General features: G+C 44.4%; 1 protein-coding gene across 1 annotated transcript in view; it reads left to right on the plus strand.

The window, feature by feature from the left end:
* The first annotated feature begins 1298 nt into the window (after positions 1-1298).
* LOC115435803 (POU domain, class 2, transcription factor 2) overlaps positions 1299-12071 on the plus strand; it is a 49347-nt gene continuing 38574 nt past the window's right edge. Inside the window, 1 exon segment of the mRNA XM_075353519.1 lies at positions 1299-2726. Within this exon segment, the coding sequence (XP_075209634.1) occupies positions 2627-2726 (100 nt within the window). The 5' untranslated portion in view covers positions 1299-2626.

The following is a 12071-nucleotide window of genomic DNA, read 5'->3' on the forward strand; positions in this document are numbered from 1 at the left end:
CCCCTCCTCTCTCTCTCTCCCTCTCTCGCTCTCCCTCTCTCATTGGACCTGCAGATGTCATCTGTCATTCGTGAAGCGTAGGGAGAAGGACAATAAAACCTGGTTGTCTACTACAGGGGATGACACATTTTTCATAATTAAGAATATGCCACTTTAGTGTGCAGCACGCATTGCTTGACTATGTGGCTGTCTATTGATGAGTGAGAAAAATGACAAGTCTGGTGATGATAGGAGAAGGATAATTTATTTATTTTTTCTGCAACTTCCATTAAAACAGCCCTAATCACCCGCTGCATTAAGTGAGCAGATATAAACAGTCCTGCGGGATGAGGCTTCCAGGCCCTACAGGAGCAAGAGCTCGCTCATTCCTATTGATTTGCCCATATTGACTGCGATGTTTAAGGTATAGATTTTTCTATTTAAAAATCTATATCGACAATAATCTGGTGTGTAAGCGCACGGCGTTGACTGATGCTGGCCTGTAATTGACAGCGTGTAACATGTCGGTGCCGGGGAGGGAGAGGGCAGAAGGCGAGGAGAGGCATGCTGAGCTGAGGAGGCCGGCATGCGTGGCCGTGGATGGAAGGAATCGAGATCCAGGAGCAGGAGGAGAGAGAGGAGAGAAGGAGGACAGGACAGGACAGGAGAAGTGATCACTTGTGTCACACTGGAGCTCATCTGCTGACACAGAACCAGAGAAGAACAGGACTGATCTTGTGTTGTTAAAGGATGTGAATTACAGAGATGGTGCAGAGTTTCCACTCCTAAATATTCACCAAAATGCATTTGCAGCCTCTCATTTCTCATGCTTGGAACAGCAGTGGTCGCTCTTGTCTCCCTATGAATAACCTAATGATACACCCTCGTCCGCTCAGGAGGGCTTATTAAAAGCAGCAGTGATGAGATAACTTAATTGTGTGCATGCTGGGTATGCTGGCAGGCATTAGCGTTAAGCACCTATAGGTATCCATGGATTCTCTTATCGGGTGTTCATCCCTGCGCAGGCCGGCGGTAATGCACTGATCACCATTGGCATCATTATAGCCGGTATTATTAAGAGGGGGGGAAAAATCCAGAAATCAATACAGGATACCTTTTGCAGCGGTAGTGAAAACGAGGGAGATGGGGTGGGGGGGTAGGTGGGAGGGAGGGAGGCAGGGAGAGGAGAGGAGAAGGAGGAGGAGGAGGAGGAGGGGATGGGGATGGAGGGAGGGAGGTGCGGGGGTGGGGTGGTGATGTGTGAGTAGTAGCGGGTCCTCTCTCGCTTCAATGTTGCGGCCAGCCTAGTGGCAGATCGCTACAATCCTGGAGGGAGCCGGGTCGAATGAGCTATTGGGGTTCCCAAATAATAACGGGGACAAACAGACAGACAAAAAAAGACACACAGACGGATGGACGGAGATAGGCAAGTGTTCCGATAAAAACGCGAGATCATAGCCGGATTATATACGCTTTCTTATTTCCGTTGTTTTGTGTTGGTGCTTTTTTTAAAAATATATATATTATTATCATTTATTTATTTATTTATTTATTTATTTATTATTAGCTGTATTTATTTATTTATTTATTTATCGATTGATTGCGTTTTAATTACTGCCTTGTGACAGAGAGCGAGGGAGGAGGAGCGTCAGGGCCAAGAGCGCGCGTTGTGTTTGCGTGTGTGTGTGTGTGTGTATGAGAGAGAGTGTGTGTGTGTATGTGTGTGTGTGTCCGTGCAGCCTTTTCCACACTTGTTTATTTATTTGCTGATGATAGCCTTTAATGAAGCTGTTTTCAATGTGCTTGCGACGCGACCCACTGTTTGCGCGAGCAGATGAATGTCTTATGTAGCCTTCATGCAAAGGAGAGAGGACAAGGAGCGAGCAGCTAGAGACCAAATACAATAGATCAAACCAAATACTACAGAAATCCAAATAAGACTTTATAACTCCGCTGGCCTTTTACACTGTCTTATCCGTTTCTATGTATCATTATTTATTGTGCTGTTTTCAATTGCAAAGCAGATACCAAAGCTATCCCGGCCGGTGATGCTACAGAAGTAGGCTAAGCGACTGTTCTCATGCCTTTTCACACCTAGAGGAAACATTGCCGGTGCGGACTGAGGGGATAAGTTAAGCTCACGGGCCTCTATGTTTACTCAAGGAGAACACTTAAGCAGTGGAAAGGTAATAGAGAGACGCAGGTGCATCCACGACAGCCAAGTGACACACAGCCTTTTATTGCAAAGATACTCCAAACAGGCCTGGAATTGTAACCCAACTTTTTCTCTGTAGCTTGTAAAAGTGAGGTGTGATCTCCTCTCTATCCGTCTGTGTGTTAGTCTGGACTGTGGCAAACGCAAACTGCTGCACTCAAGGGACCATCGTCTATATATGTTCTATGCACATTCACACCAAAACTAATGCCGGCCACCAGTCGACATCCACAAATGTAAATAAAAGTGCGCAGCTGGGCTACATGTGTACACACCTAACGGCGAATGTTGTAAGCTCTCCATACCAAATATTTCCCCAAAGCTGTCTACTAGAAACACGGGCGAAGATACAGACTATTCAGAAGAGGAAGCATCTTATTTCAGTACTTCTGTCAGATTATTTGCATCAAAACAAGAAGCCGGAGGAAGATCATGTTTGTTCCATTGCCGGTGCCGTTCGTGTTTCAAAGAACTGCCCCTGACCTCAACGCCTGGCGTCTCAAGTCCCCTCTGGCTCTCCGCTCCAACTCCGGTAAGACATTTTTTCCTTTTTCCTCCCCTGCTACACCTCTTCCATGTCGGTCAGCCATGCAGACCCGCCCCGCCTTGCTCGGTCGGTGCCGATCACTTGCAAACGGGGTGAGCTTGTTGGTGCACACACCCACCCACTCACACACACACGCACACACACACACGCACACACACACTCACACACTCCGGATCCTTTTGGAAGCTTAAACGGAGTCCTTTACACTCCGCTGCTTTTTTTCCAATCATAGAAGCTCTCCTGAGCGCGCAGTGATGTCCAGACTGATAAAAAAAATATTTGCGTAAAACGTCCATTTTTGCTGTCCTTTCTTTGGAACGATGCGCCACGAAGGTTCCACTCGTGTGTTGGTTCATTTCCACGCCGCCTATATGCTCCTTTCTGCGAATATTTTTCTCTCCTGCCTTCGACCCCATCCTTCTCCTCTCCTCCACTGCCTGCGCCTGAGCCTCAGCCTCCGTCTCTCCCCAACTAGACTCTCGGCAGGCAGGGAATATTCATGCCAACTTATCGATCCTGCGGAGATCGATTCCTGGGCCGGTAGAAGCAGGGAGAGGGGGAGATAGAAGGAGAGAGTAGGTGCACGGAGGAGTACGAATGTAGGAGCGGAAATCTAGAAAACACCGCTTATTGCTCCGTTTATATCATGCTGTTATGCTATGATAGTTCTTTATCCTGTGGGTGATTTGCTTTTAGGTAACTCAAAATGTTTGCTGATATGCGGTAGTGGCTGCTTTTTGCGCCAGAGTTGCGTCCTGGCCATGGGGTGGAAGGCGTGCATTTTTGTAAACACCACTAGAAATAGACTTCCATTGACTACATCTCTGTGTCCCGTCGCTGCTTGGCTGATGCTCGGTTGAAAGCGGCTGAGCAGAGGGAGTGTGGAGCCAGGGAAGAGGGAGGGAGGGAGGAAGGGAGGGAGAGGGGGGAGGGATGGTGCCGGCTGGGGCTGGGGCTGGGGGCGCCGTCTGCGTTTCATCTGCGCTGAAGCGGAATAAAGGACGCATGGTGGTAGCAACCGGGCCGGCTTCAGAATGCCACTGACTGTCGCTGCGAGAGAGCTCTGTCTCAGTCCAGCTTCGACTGTTTTTTTCCAGACATGCAACAGCTGCTCAGCCTTGAACCCCCTCTACATATGAAGAAAAGGAACGTTGCTGTAGCTCTGTTTTTGTCCCGTATGCACAAAGTGAGGGGCTGCAAGGTTTTAAGGAGCCCCCAGAAATATCATGTGTGGTCACTTGTGACATATTTCACTATTAAAGTTATTCAGTAGTGCATACATACAGTACAGTAACGTACGCATCGGTGCGTAATTGTGCGTAAATGTGACTGGTGTGCACCTTAGCCCGTGGAAGGACTCTTAAAGGGCCAGGTACTTCCCCCCCCCCCCCTCCCCTACACACACTCACCCCTCCAAGCCCCCATCCAACCAAGAGCTTCCCCTCCCATTTCCAGATCAGTTCAAGCCCATTTGATTTCAAACATGCCAGGTATCAACTTTAGTCTCTTCCTCAGTCAACAGTGCACACAGCGTGTGACAGTGAAGGGATAGGTGATAGAGGAGAGGGGAGAAAGAGCGGAGAGGGATGAGAGGGACCTGTTACCTGCCATATCTCCAGAGAAATACACACTCAGAAGAGAGGGGAGAGAGGTTGGAGGGAGGACTGGGCGAAGGAGCGGAGACCTGAGAGGAGGAGTTTTCGCGCTCCGCACGTTGAAAAATGGCGAATGTCAGAATGAGATAAAAAAAAATGTAGAAAGAGAGAGCTGGAGAGAGAGCGAAGCGGGTGAAAGTAAGAGTAGATGACAGAGTGAAAAACGAGGAGGGAGAGGAAAACCCAGTTTGAGCTTGAGAGGTGAGAGTAAACCACGGATGAGCCATTATGTTGCAGTGTCCCGGGCCAGGGCCAGCATCTGAATAAGCAGGCAAACTGATGGGATGTATACACAAGCTGCTGGCTGCTGGATTCTTCAGATGGAGGGATAACAAGTGATTCACAATGCTATGCTGATTTTATTCCAATTTGATAAAACAGTGGAGGGTGCTGTCCTTTTTGAACTTGGATTGTTTGTCTCTGAAAGAGTCCGGGGTCAGGACAAAACATGACTGCACTGTTGATTGTGGAAAATTTTACATTAGAAAACAGCAAGAGTTGGCATTTCATTGGAAGTTTTTCAGAAATTTTAAGACAAAGATTCCAAGCTTCAGCTTCAATCTTATCTGTGCTTTTTCTGTCACAGAGAATGTGTTCATTTGTCTCCCACACACATAAGTTTCATGGCATTGTAGAGCTCTTGACTCAAGCTCTCAGTTAACTCCCTGCACTGACTGCTGACAGCTCCTTGACTCCTTTGAGTTGGAGCTCTGGTTAGGTTCAGAGGTCACAGCAAGAGTGTTTGACTCGGCCCCACCTGACCCTTCTCTACCCCTAGTGTTTTCATTCTCTTTCATGTTACAACAGGCCTCAAGCGCTCATGCACAATCCCTGTGGGGGCTCACACATCCGTGCACACAAACATTCATGCACACATTGTCATGAAACACTATCATATAGCATAAAACAGGCACGTTAAACCCTTTTCCACCTGAATAGCATGCCGCTCTAACTGATCCAGGTTTTGTTCTATTTTTAATGGCATTGTGTCTGAAGGTACAGGTCAGAGCCACTGCTACGTCAACTATTTGTGTGGTCGTGTGTGTGTAGTAAAGTGGTCTGTGAAGCGATCAACATTAACTGGTATATAAAAGTTTAATGGGACATAGAGAACCGCAGGTTTCCAACATAGCACAGGGCTTGATATGATATGATGTGATATGACGGGACATCAAGGAGACTGGAGACTGCTTTTCTCTCCCTCTGCCTCCTTTCCTTCTCTCTCTTCCACACACTAACACACACCTAAATTCAGTTCATCTCAGCTATGCACCTTCTGTCACACACCATTAAGCACCATCTCCTACCATATACCGTGTAACTCTGCCTGTCTTTAACACACGCACCCAGATACTTACACACACATCAGTTGTTCAGACTCTTTTGTTTTTTTGTTTTTTTTTATTCAGCTTCTGCATTTCACACAGAATAACACTGACACAGCCATCAGTCTTTTTCCAGCACAGCTCCTGATCTCATACGGCCACTGTGATGTTTTAATTCTGCACAGTGTGTGAATGCATTGCAATAGCACATCAAGTCTTAATCCATTAATCCACCTTTGTGTTTGTGTGCATCCCGGCTTCTTTGAAGACATTTCTGCACACATACAGGGTGGCTGCAAATGTCTTCAAACACTAAATCAAGTGAGATCATACATATTCATACCCATTTTCTGTCTGTGTATGTACGAGAGAGAAAGAAAAAGTATGTGCGCGCAAGCATGAGCACATGTGCAAACTAGTGTGTGTAGGTATAGATTGGTTTGTGGAGGAGCGCGCAAGTCGCAGTGTTAACATGATTGCAAATGACAAAATGTCAACCTGGGTTTGTTAGCAACATAATGGGGAATCAATAGACACGAGAAAGATGTCAATACTACATGCTTTATTGCATTAAGCTACCTCTCTCCTTCTCTGTGGCCCTCTCTCTCCTCGTCTTTTCCCTTTCCCTCCCACTCCCTCCTGCTCTCTGTCACAATACAATTCTCTCTCTCCTCCTCTCTCCTTGTAGTAGTAGAATTAGATTGCAGTGTATGAGCCAGCCATGGGGTTTTGAATGCAGGAGGCTGACGGCAGAATGCTCCAGGAACTAATGGGACTATTGCGTCGGCTATTTACGTATATTAGGCTCGCATAGATGTCTATGACACAGTTTGACAATGTGACGTACTATGTTAAGGCCATACATTTATATAGTGAGACAAACAGCATTTGAAAAGCAGCATCACACACATGCTCTAAGAAAATTACTAAAATGATGATCAGAGCATCATTTTAGAGCCTACCTGTTCTTAATTATGCACTTCAGGTGATCGGTTTATGCTACAATTGTAAAGTATTTGGGAATTAAACATGTTACATGGTTTTAAACAAATCCAAACAAATCCTGACTGCAAACACTTAATAATAACACCAGAGCTGCTGTTATATTTATACTACTGTAAAGTAAAAAAAAAAACAACCTTTTAATCCTATTAACTGTTTACCTTTTTATGGATTATTACAGATGTGTATATGCGCCAATAGCTTTTGCTTTATATAGATATATAAGATGTGTATGTGTGCTGTGTATTGAGACTAATGTAACGTTAATGGTGAATAGGTCCCACAGCTCATTAGCAGCAGTGAGTGGTATTGCATTTCTCCTGGGGATCAAGACGCACACACATACTGTATACAATACATCCTCATCACCCATTAGCCTATTGAAAACTATTAACACATGCACACACACACACACACACACACATACATATACATATATATATATATATATATATATATATATATATATATATATATATATATATATATATATATATATATATATATATATATACACATTCACATACTAGCTTCACACCAAACAGTGACCTTTATACAAATGCCCTTAAATATGCATGATCTGCCAGTAGCACTTGAAACGCACTCAGCAGGATGCAATGACAAAATTATGCAAACATATTCATCCAAAGAGTGTAATGAGTAGTATTTTACATTTGTCAACCACTATTCTTGATTGTTCTCGGTGAGGCCTGGTATTGGTGTATATACACACACACACACACACACACACACACACACACATGCTCGCTCACAGGAATAATTTTGCGTGGTCGGTCACTGTGTCCAGTGAAATACAGCCTAGCATTAGTCCTAATCAGGGGCCGGGTGAGCAGGCCACTTAATCAGACCTATCACCTGGAGAACACACACCGTGAGGATAGATGTAGTGTGTGTGCATGTGTGTGTGGGCAGTTAATCAACACATCAGTGGGAATAAATACATTCAAACCACCTGACTCTATTCCAGCCATTGATTTATCCCTTTCTTTATGTGTTTCTTGTCGCCTTCCTCTCCCTCTACTTCAGTAACATACAGATGATGTATACATACAGGGACTTCAGGAGTGCTTGACCTCTACGTAGGGGACATCCTGTTGTACCTTTGAGTGTGTTTAGATGCTCGGCCAGTGGTGGCCTGGCTGTGATCAAGGTTTGAGTGGACTTCACTACATGCTGCCAATCACTTACATCAGCCTAGGCAGTCAAAACAAGCTGTTTGAACCCCCGCTGAACATATTGAAGACTTGATTGGCTGATTTCGGTGCTAGTTTTCATTTGAGATTAGTCAAACATTGGTGCAGCAGGCTACTGACATTCTGCTGCTCAGAGGGACAGGCTCTTTAAACCTTCCTGCATGTCTTCATAACAAAACATGCACGGTCCGGACAGTCTATTTGCTGAGTCTCGTAAACACACCAACAATGTGTTTTCACCCGCCGCTGTCTCTTTTTTGTTGTTGATTGCTGCAGGCTGTCACCTCTGCCACCCCGCTCATGTGCCAGTACATTTAGATAATAAAAAAGCCCAATAAAACGCCGAGGTTTGATTGGGTGTCTCCCCTTAACCCAGCAGAGCGGACACCTAAATCAGGGGTCCTTCTCTCCATTTCATTTAGCTGATAAGATTTATGGTAATGAAGGGGTCCTATTAACCTTTGGGGTTCCATTGCTGTCCTTCAGAGTAAGGGGTGGATGAGAGTGCTCACTGATCGGCTTTTGAGGCAGAGGCAGGAAACATGTCTGGTATAACACACAGACTCACACAGCTTGTTCATCCACACACACACACACACACACACACACACACACACACACATACACACAACAAATACTCTCCAAAAGCTGCTCAGCCCTTTGAGAGAGTTGAATGCATGTTTAATCTCTCTCCTCTCTTTCTCTTCTCCACATTTTCCCTTTTCTTTATCCCCTCTATCCTTCCTGCTCTCCATCCTTCTCCCGGCAGGAGCGCTCTGTTCTGAAATTAATCTGTTGTACTCCACCACCTCTTCTTCCTTTCATTCCCTTGGCCAATCCCTTCCCCTCTTCTTGCTCTTCTTCTTCTTGTTCTTCTTTTAAAGGTGCATAGTCCCGCTCTTCCTCATTGCTTATAAAACCAAGTGCCAAGATATTAAAAATACTTCAATGAATTACTAAATGATGCTGCTTTTTACTGCAATTAATGTTTTATACAAGGCTGCAGGTTAAATATTTTATGTGATGTGAGGATATATAAGAATTTTTCAAAAGATAACTTTGAGTTAATTAATCATCTTTGTGTTTGATATGATTTTGTCAGGAGAGTAGGAAACTTAAAAAAAAATTATCATTAAAAAAGCTGAAAAATTACTCTGCCCACCATCCGTTCCTTAATACTGTACAGCTGCCTTCTTCACAAAAGCAGATGAGCACTGTGACAACTCTTCTGAACTGATTTTGGGGTGGAAATCTTGTTTTGTACACTGGCTGACTAGACATGAAATCTGAACAAAGCAGGTTTTTGTGGTCAGCATCATTTATTGTTTCTGAAATAATTCTATGCAACTGACATCTTTTTGCAACTGGTGTTTCGTCCCAATTCTTGCTCACTGTTTCCGATTGTGGTTGAGTTCATTTAATATTGCATGCTACCACAGTGTGCATGAAAACAATATATTTTGCATCCATAATTATAAACAAAATTACATATTCAGGCTAATTTTATCTGCTTGAATTAGCGTTTTTGACTAACTGATTCACTTTTGGTGTGTTGCTAACTACTTCAGCTCTTTCTCCTGCTTTTTCCTGCATGTATCCACACCAAACATATTCTGGTTGTGCATAAATATTAAAGGGCAGAGAAACACGGGGTGACAGAGGGAGGCGTAACCCCTCCTTCTTATGTACAAGGGCTGCACCCCTCTGTCCCTTTGTCTGCTTGTAAAGGGGACAAGGGAGGAGGTGCAGAGCAGGGGCTGCCCAAAGAGTGACTAAGTGACCTCTCTCTCCCCTTTCTTTTGACGCTCCCATGTTCTGTCCATTTTGTCGTGCACGTCCCTCTCCCTCCTCCTCTTTCATCCTCTTTCGTTCCCCCTTTTTTCAGCCTGGTTAAGTCGCCATGGCTGTTGGCCTCATATGTCCTGTTCTCTCTCTCTCCCTCTCTCTCCCTCTCTCACTTCTTGCATCTTTGACAGCAGCAGCCTGGTTGCCAAAGTGTCTGTAGGACACATTAAGGCCCATAAAAGCCTAGTCTGCGGTTGCACTCTTAACCACCAGTCAGAGGTAGTGTACAAAAGTGACTTTAAATGAGTCTGTGATTACCCTGGAACACGGAGAGATGCTCAAGTGGCCAAGAGTGTGTGAGACAAGGCCGGAGCGTCGGGAACAAGGAAAGAAAGAGCAACTTACCCAGTCTCTTAAGGAAAATTGAACAGACATGAATATTTGTTTTTTTTCACAGATAAGAACTCACAATGCTACCTGAGTAGAACAAGCTGCAAAAAGTTGTAACCTAAATTTCCTGCAGCCCACCCCCTTCATCCCCTCCCCATCATCCCCGTTCATAATTGGCCACATGCTGCCTTGAGTGACAAGTGTAATCATCAGTCAAATTATGATGGGGAGGAGAAGGTGGAGGCTGGGGTAGGTAGTGGAGGAAGAGAGGAAAGGCAGAAGGTGGTGGAGGGGGTTGAAGGGAAGTGCTTTGATCAGAGATAGAGAGGGGGTGAGTGGGCAAACAGACAGAGCGACAAGGAAACCTGCTGTCCACACACCTGCTGCTTCATAGATGGGCCACATTAGCACCAGAGACCTCAGCATACTGCAGAACATCCCACGGGTCTACTGGATCCACAGTTTACGGAAAAGTGTGGACTGGTTGTTGTTGAAGTGTAAATAGCCCTGAACTTGGACTTGTTTCTTTTCCAACCTGAATAGCTCCAAACTACCTCTGCTGTCATTACGATTGCAGCACAGGCCAGAACAATGAAATCACTGGGTGTGGTAGCACTCTTTGATTCTTTGGCCGACACACAAAGCCAGGTCCATGTTATATTTGGATGTACTTTGTTAACGAGAGCAGATGTTAGCTCTCCAGCCAGCTAATGAGGTTTACAGTAATTAGGAGTGCTGATGAAGCGCTTTGATTCTCCGGCTGTGGCGGCCCTCTCATTAGCGGCTAGCTAGCTAGTGCTGCAGCAGGCGCTCCAGTCACATCCTATTAGGCGGCTCAATGTACACTCTGAATTAGGAGCAGGAGATTAAGTGGAGATGAAAACTGTCTGCATACGCACAGATGCATACACACATATGTGAGTCCATGAGGGTACACACACACGTACACAAGCACTTCTAAATTCAGACTCTTTAAAAAAAGAACAGTTCAGTCCACATAGGCTGGCTTTTATAATGAAGAAAGTAGAAGAAAATTACTTGTCTAGCACTAACTTAAAAAATTAACTAATTCGAGCCTGTGTTGCACTCCCTTATATTTATGCCAGAAAGAGATTTTCAAATCTACTAAACAGGCTCGTGAAAGAATGATTAATAAAAAAAATAAATGAATGAAAAAAGAACATAAATGAATGAAAAAAGAACATAAATGAATGAAAAAAGAACATAAATGAATGAAAAAAGAACATAAATGAATGGAAAAAAAGAACATAAATGAATGAAAAAAAGAACACCTGCAACAAATAAAAAATGCATACATGTCACATTAGGATTTAACATTTCTTGCCATTTGTCTGTAGAATATTTTCCAGTGGTTTCTACAGATTAAAGGAATACAAAAAAAAGAACAACCTTGAAAATACTCCAATAACCCTTTTTCCTTCTGTTCAATTCCTTGCCATTCGTCAGTACTCTCTACATGCTCTCTCTGCTCTCGCCTCTTTCTCTCCTCTCGTCTTTTGTGTGATGGAGTGATTATTGAGGACGTGGCTCCTGTGTTTAACGCTGGTTGATGAAGTCTGCCTTTGTCTGTCTGCACTAACCTGTCGCAACCGGGACACCGCTTATAGCAAAATCAATACACAGAGTAGAAGAGAGAGAGAGAGGGAGAGAGGCCGGGTGAGGGAGGCAGGAAAAATAAAGGAGGGGGGCTAGTGTTTGTAGGTAGATAAATGCAACAAGACAGAGAGAAGTGGAAAGATTTGAAAGAAAATTTAAATACTTGACTGCTCTGTTGCCCCATGGTGTATGGCTGGTATCATTCATAGTGCCTTTGTGTGTGTTTATGTGTGTATAAATCAGGCCATTTATATGTATATGTTTGTCTTGCCTGTGCATGGCCTTGACCACAGGGCTGTTGTATCGCTTGTGATGTGTGTACATGTGATTGTTTAAGTGCGT

Source organism: Sphaeramia orbicularis, chromosome 16 (genome assembly GCF_902148855.1).
Source record: "Sphaeramia orbicularis chromosome 16, fSphaOr1.1, whole genome shotgun sequence".
NCBI lineage: Eukaryota > Metazoa > Chordata > Actinopteri > Kurtiformes > Apogonidae > Sphaeramia > Sphaeramia orbicularis.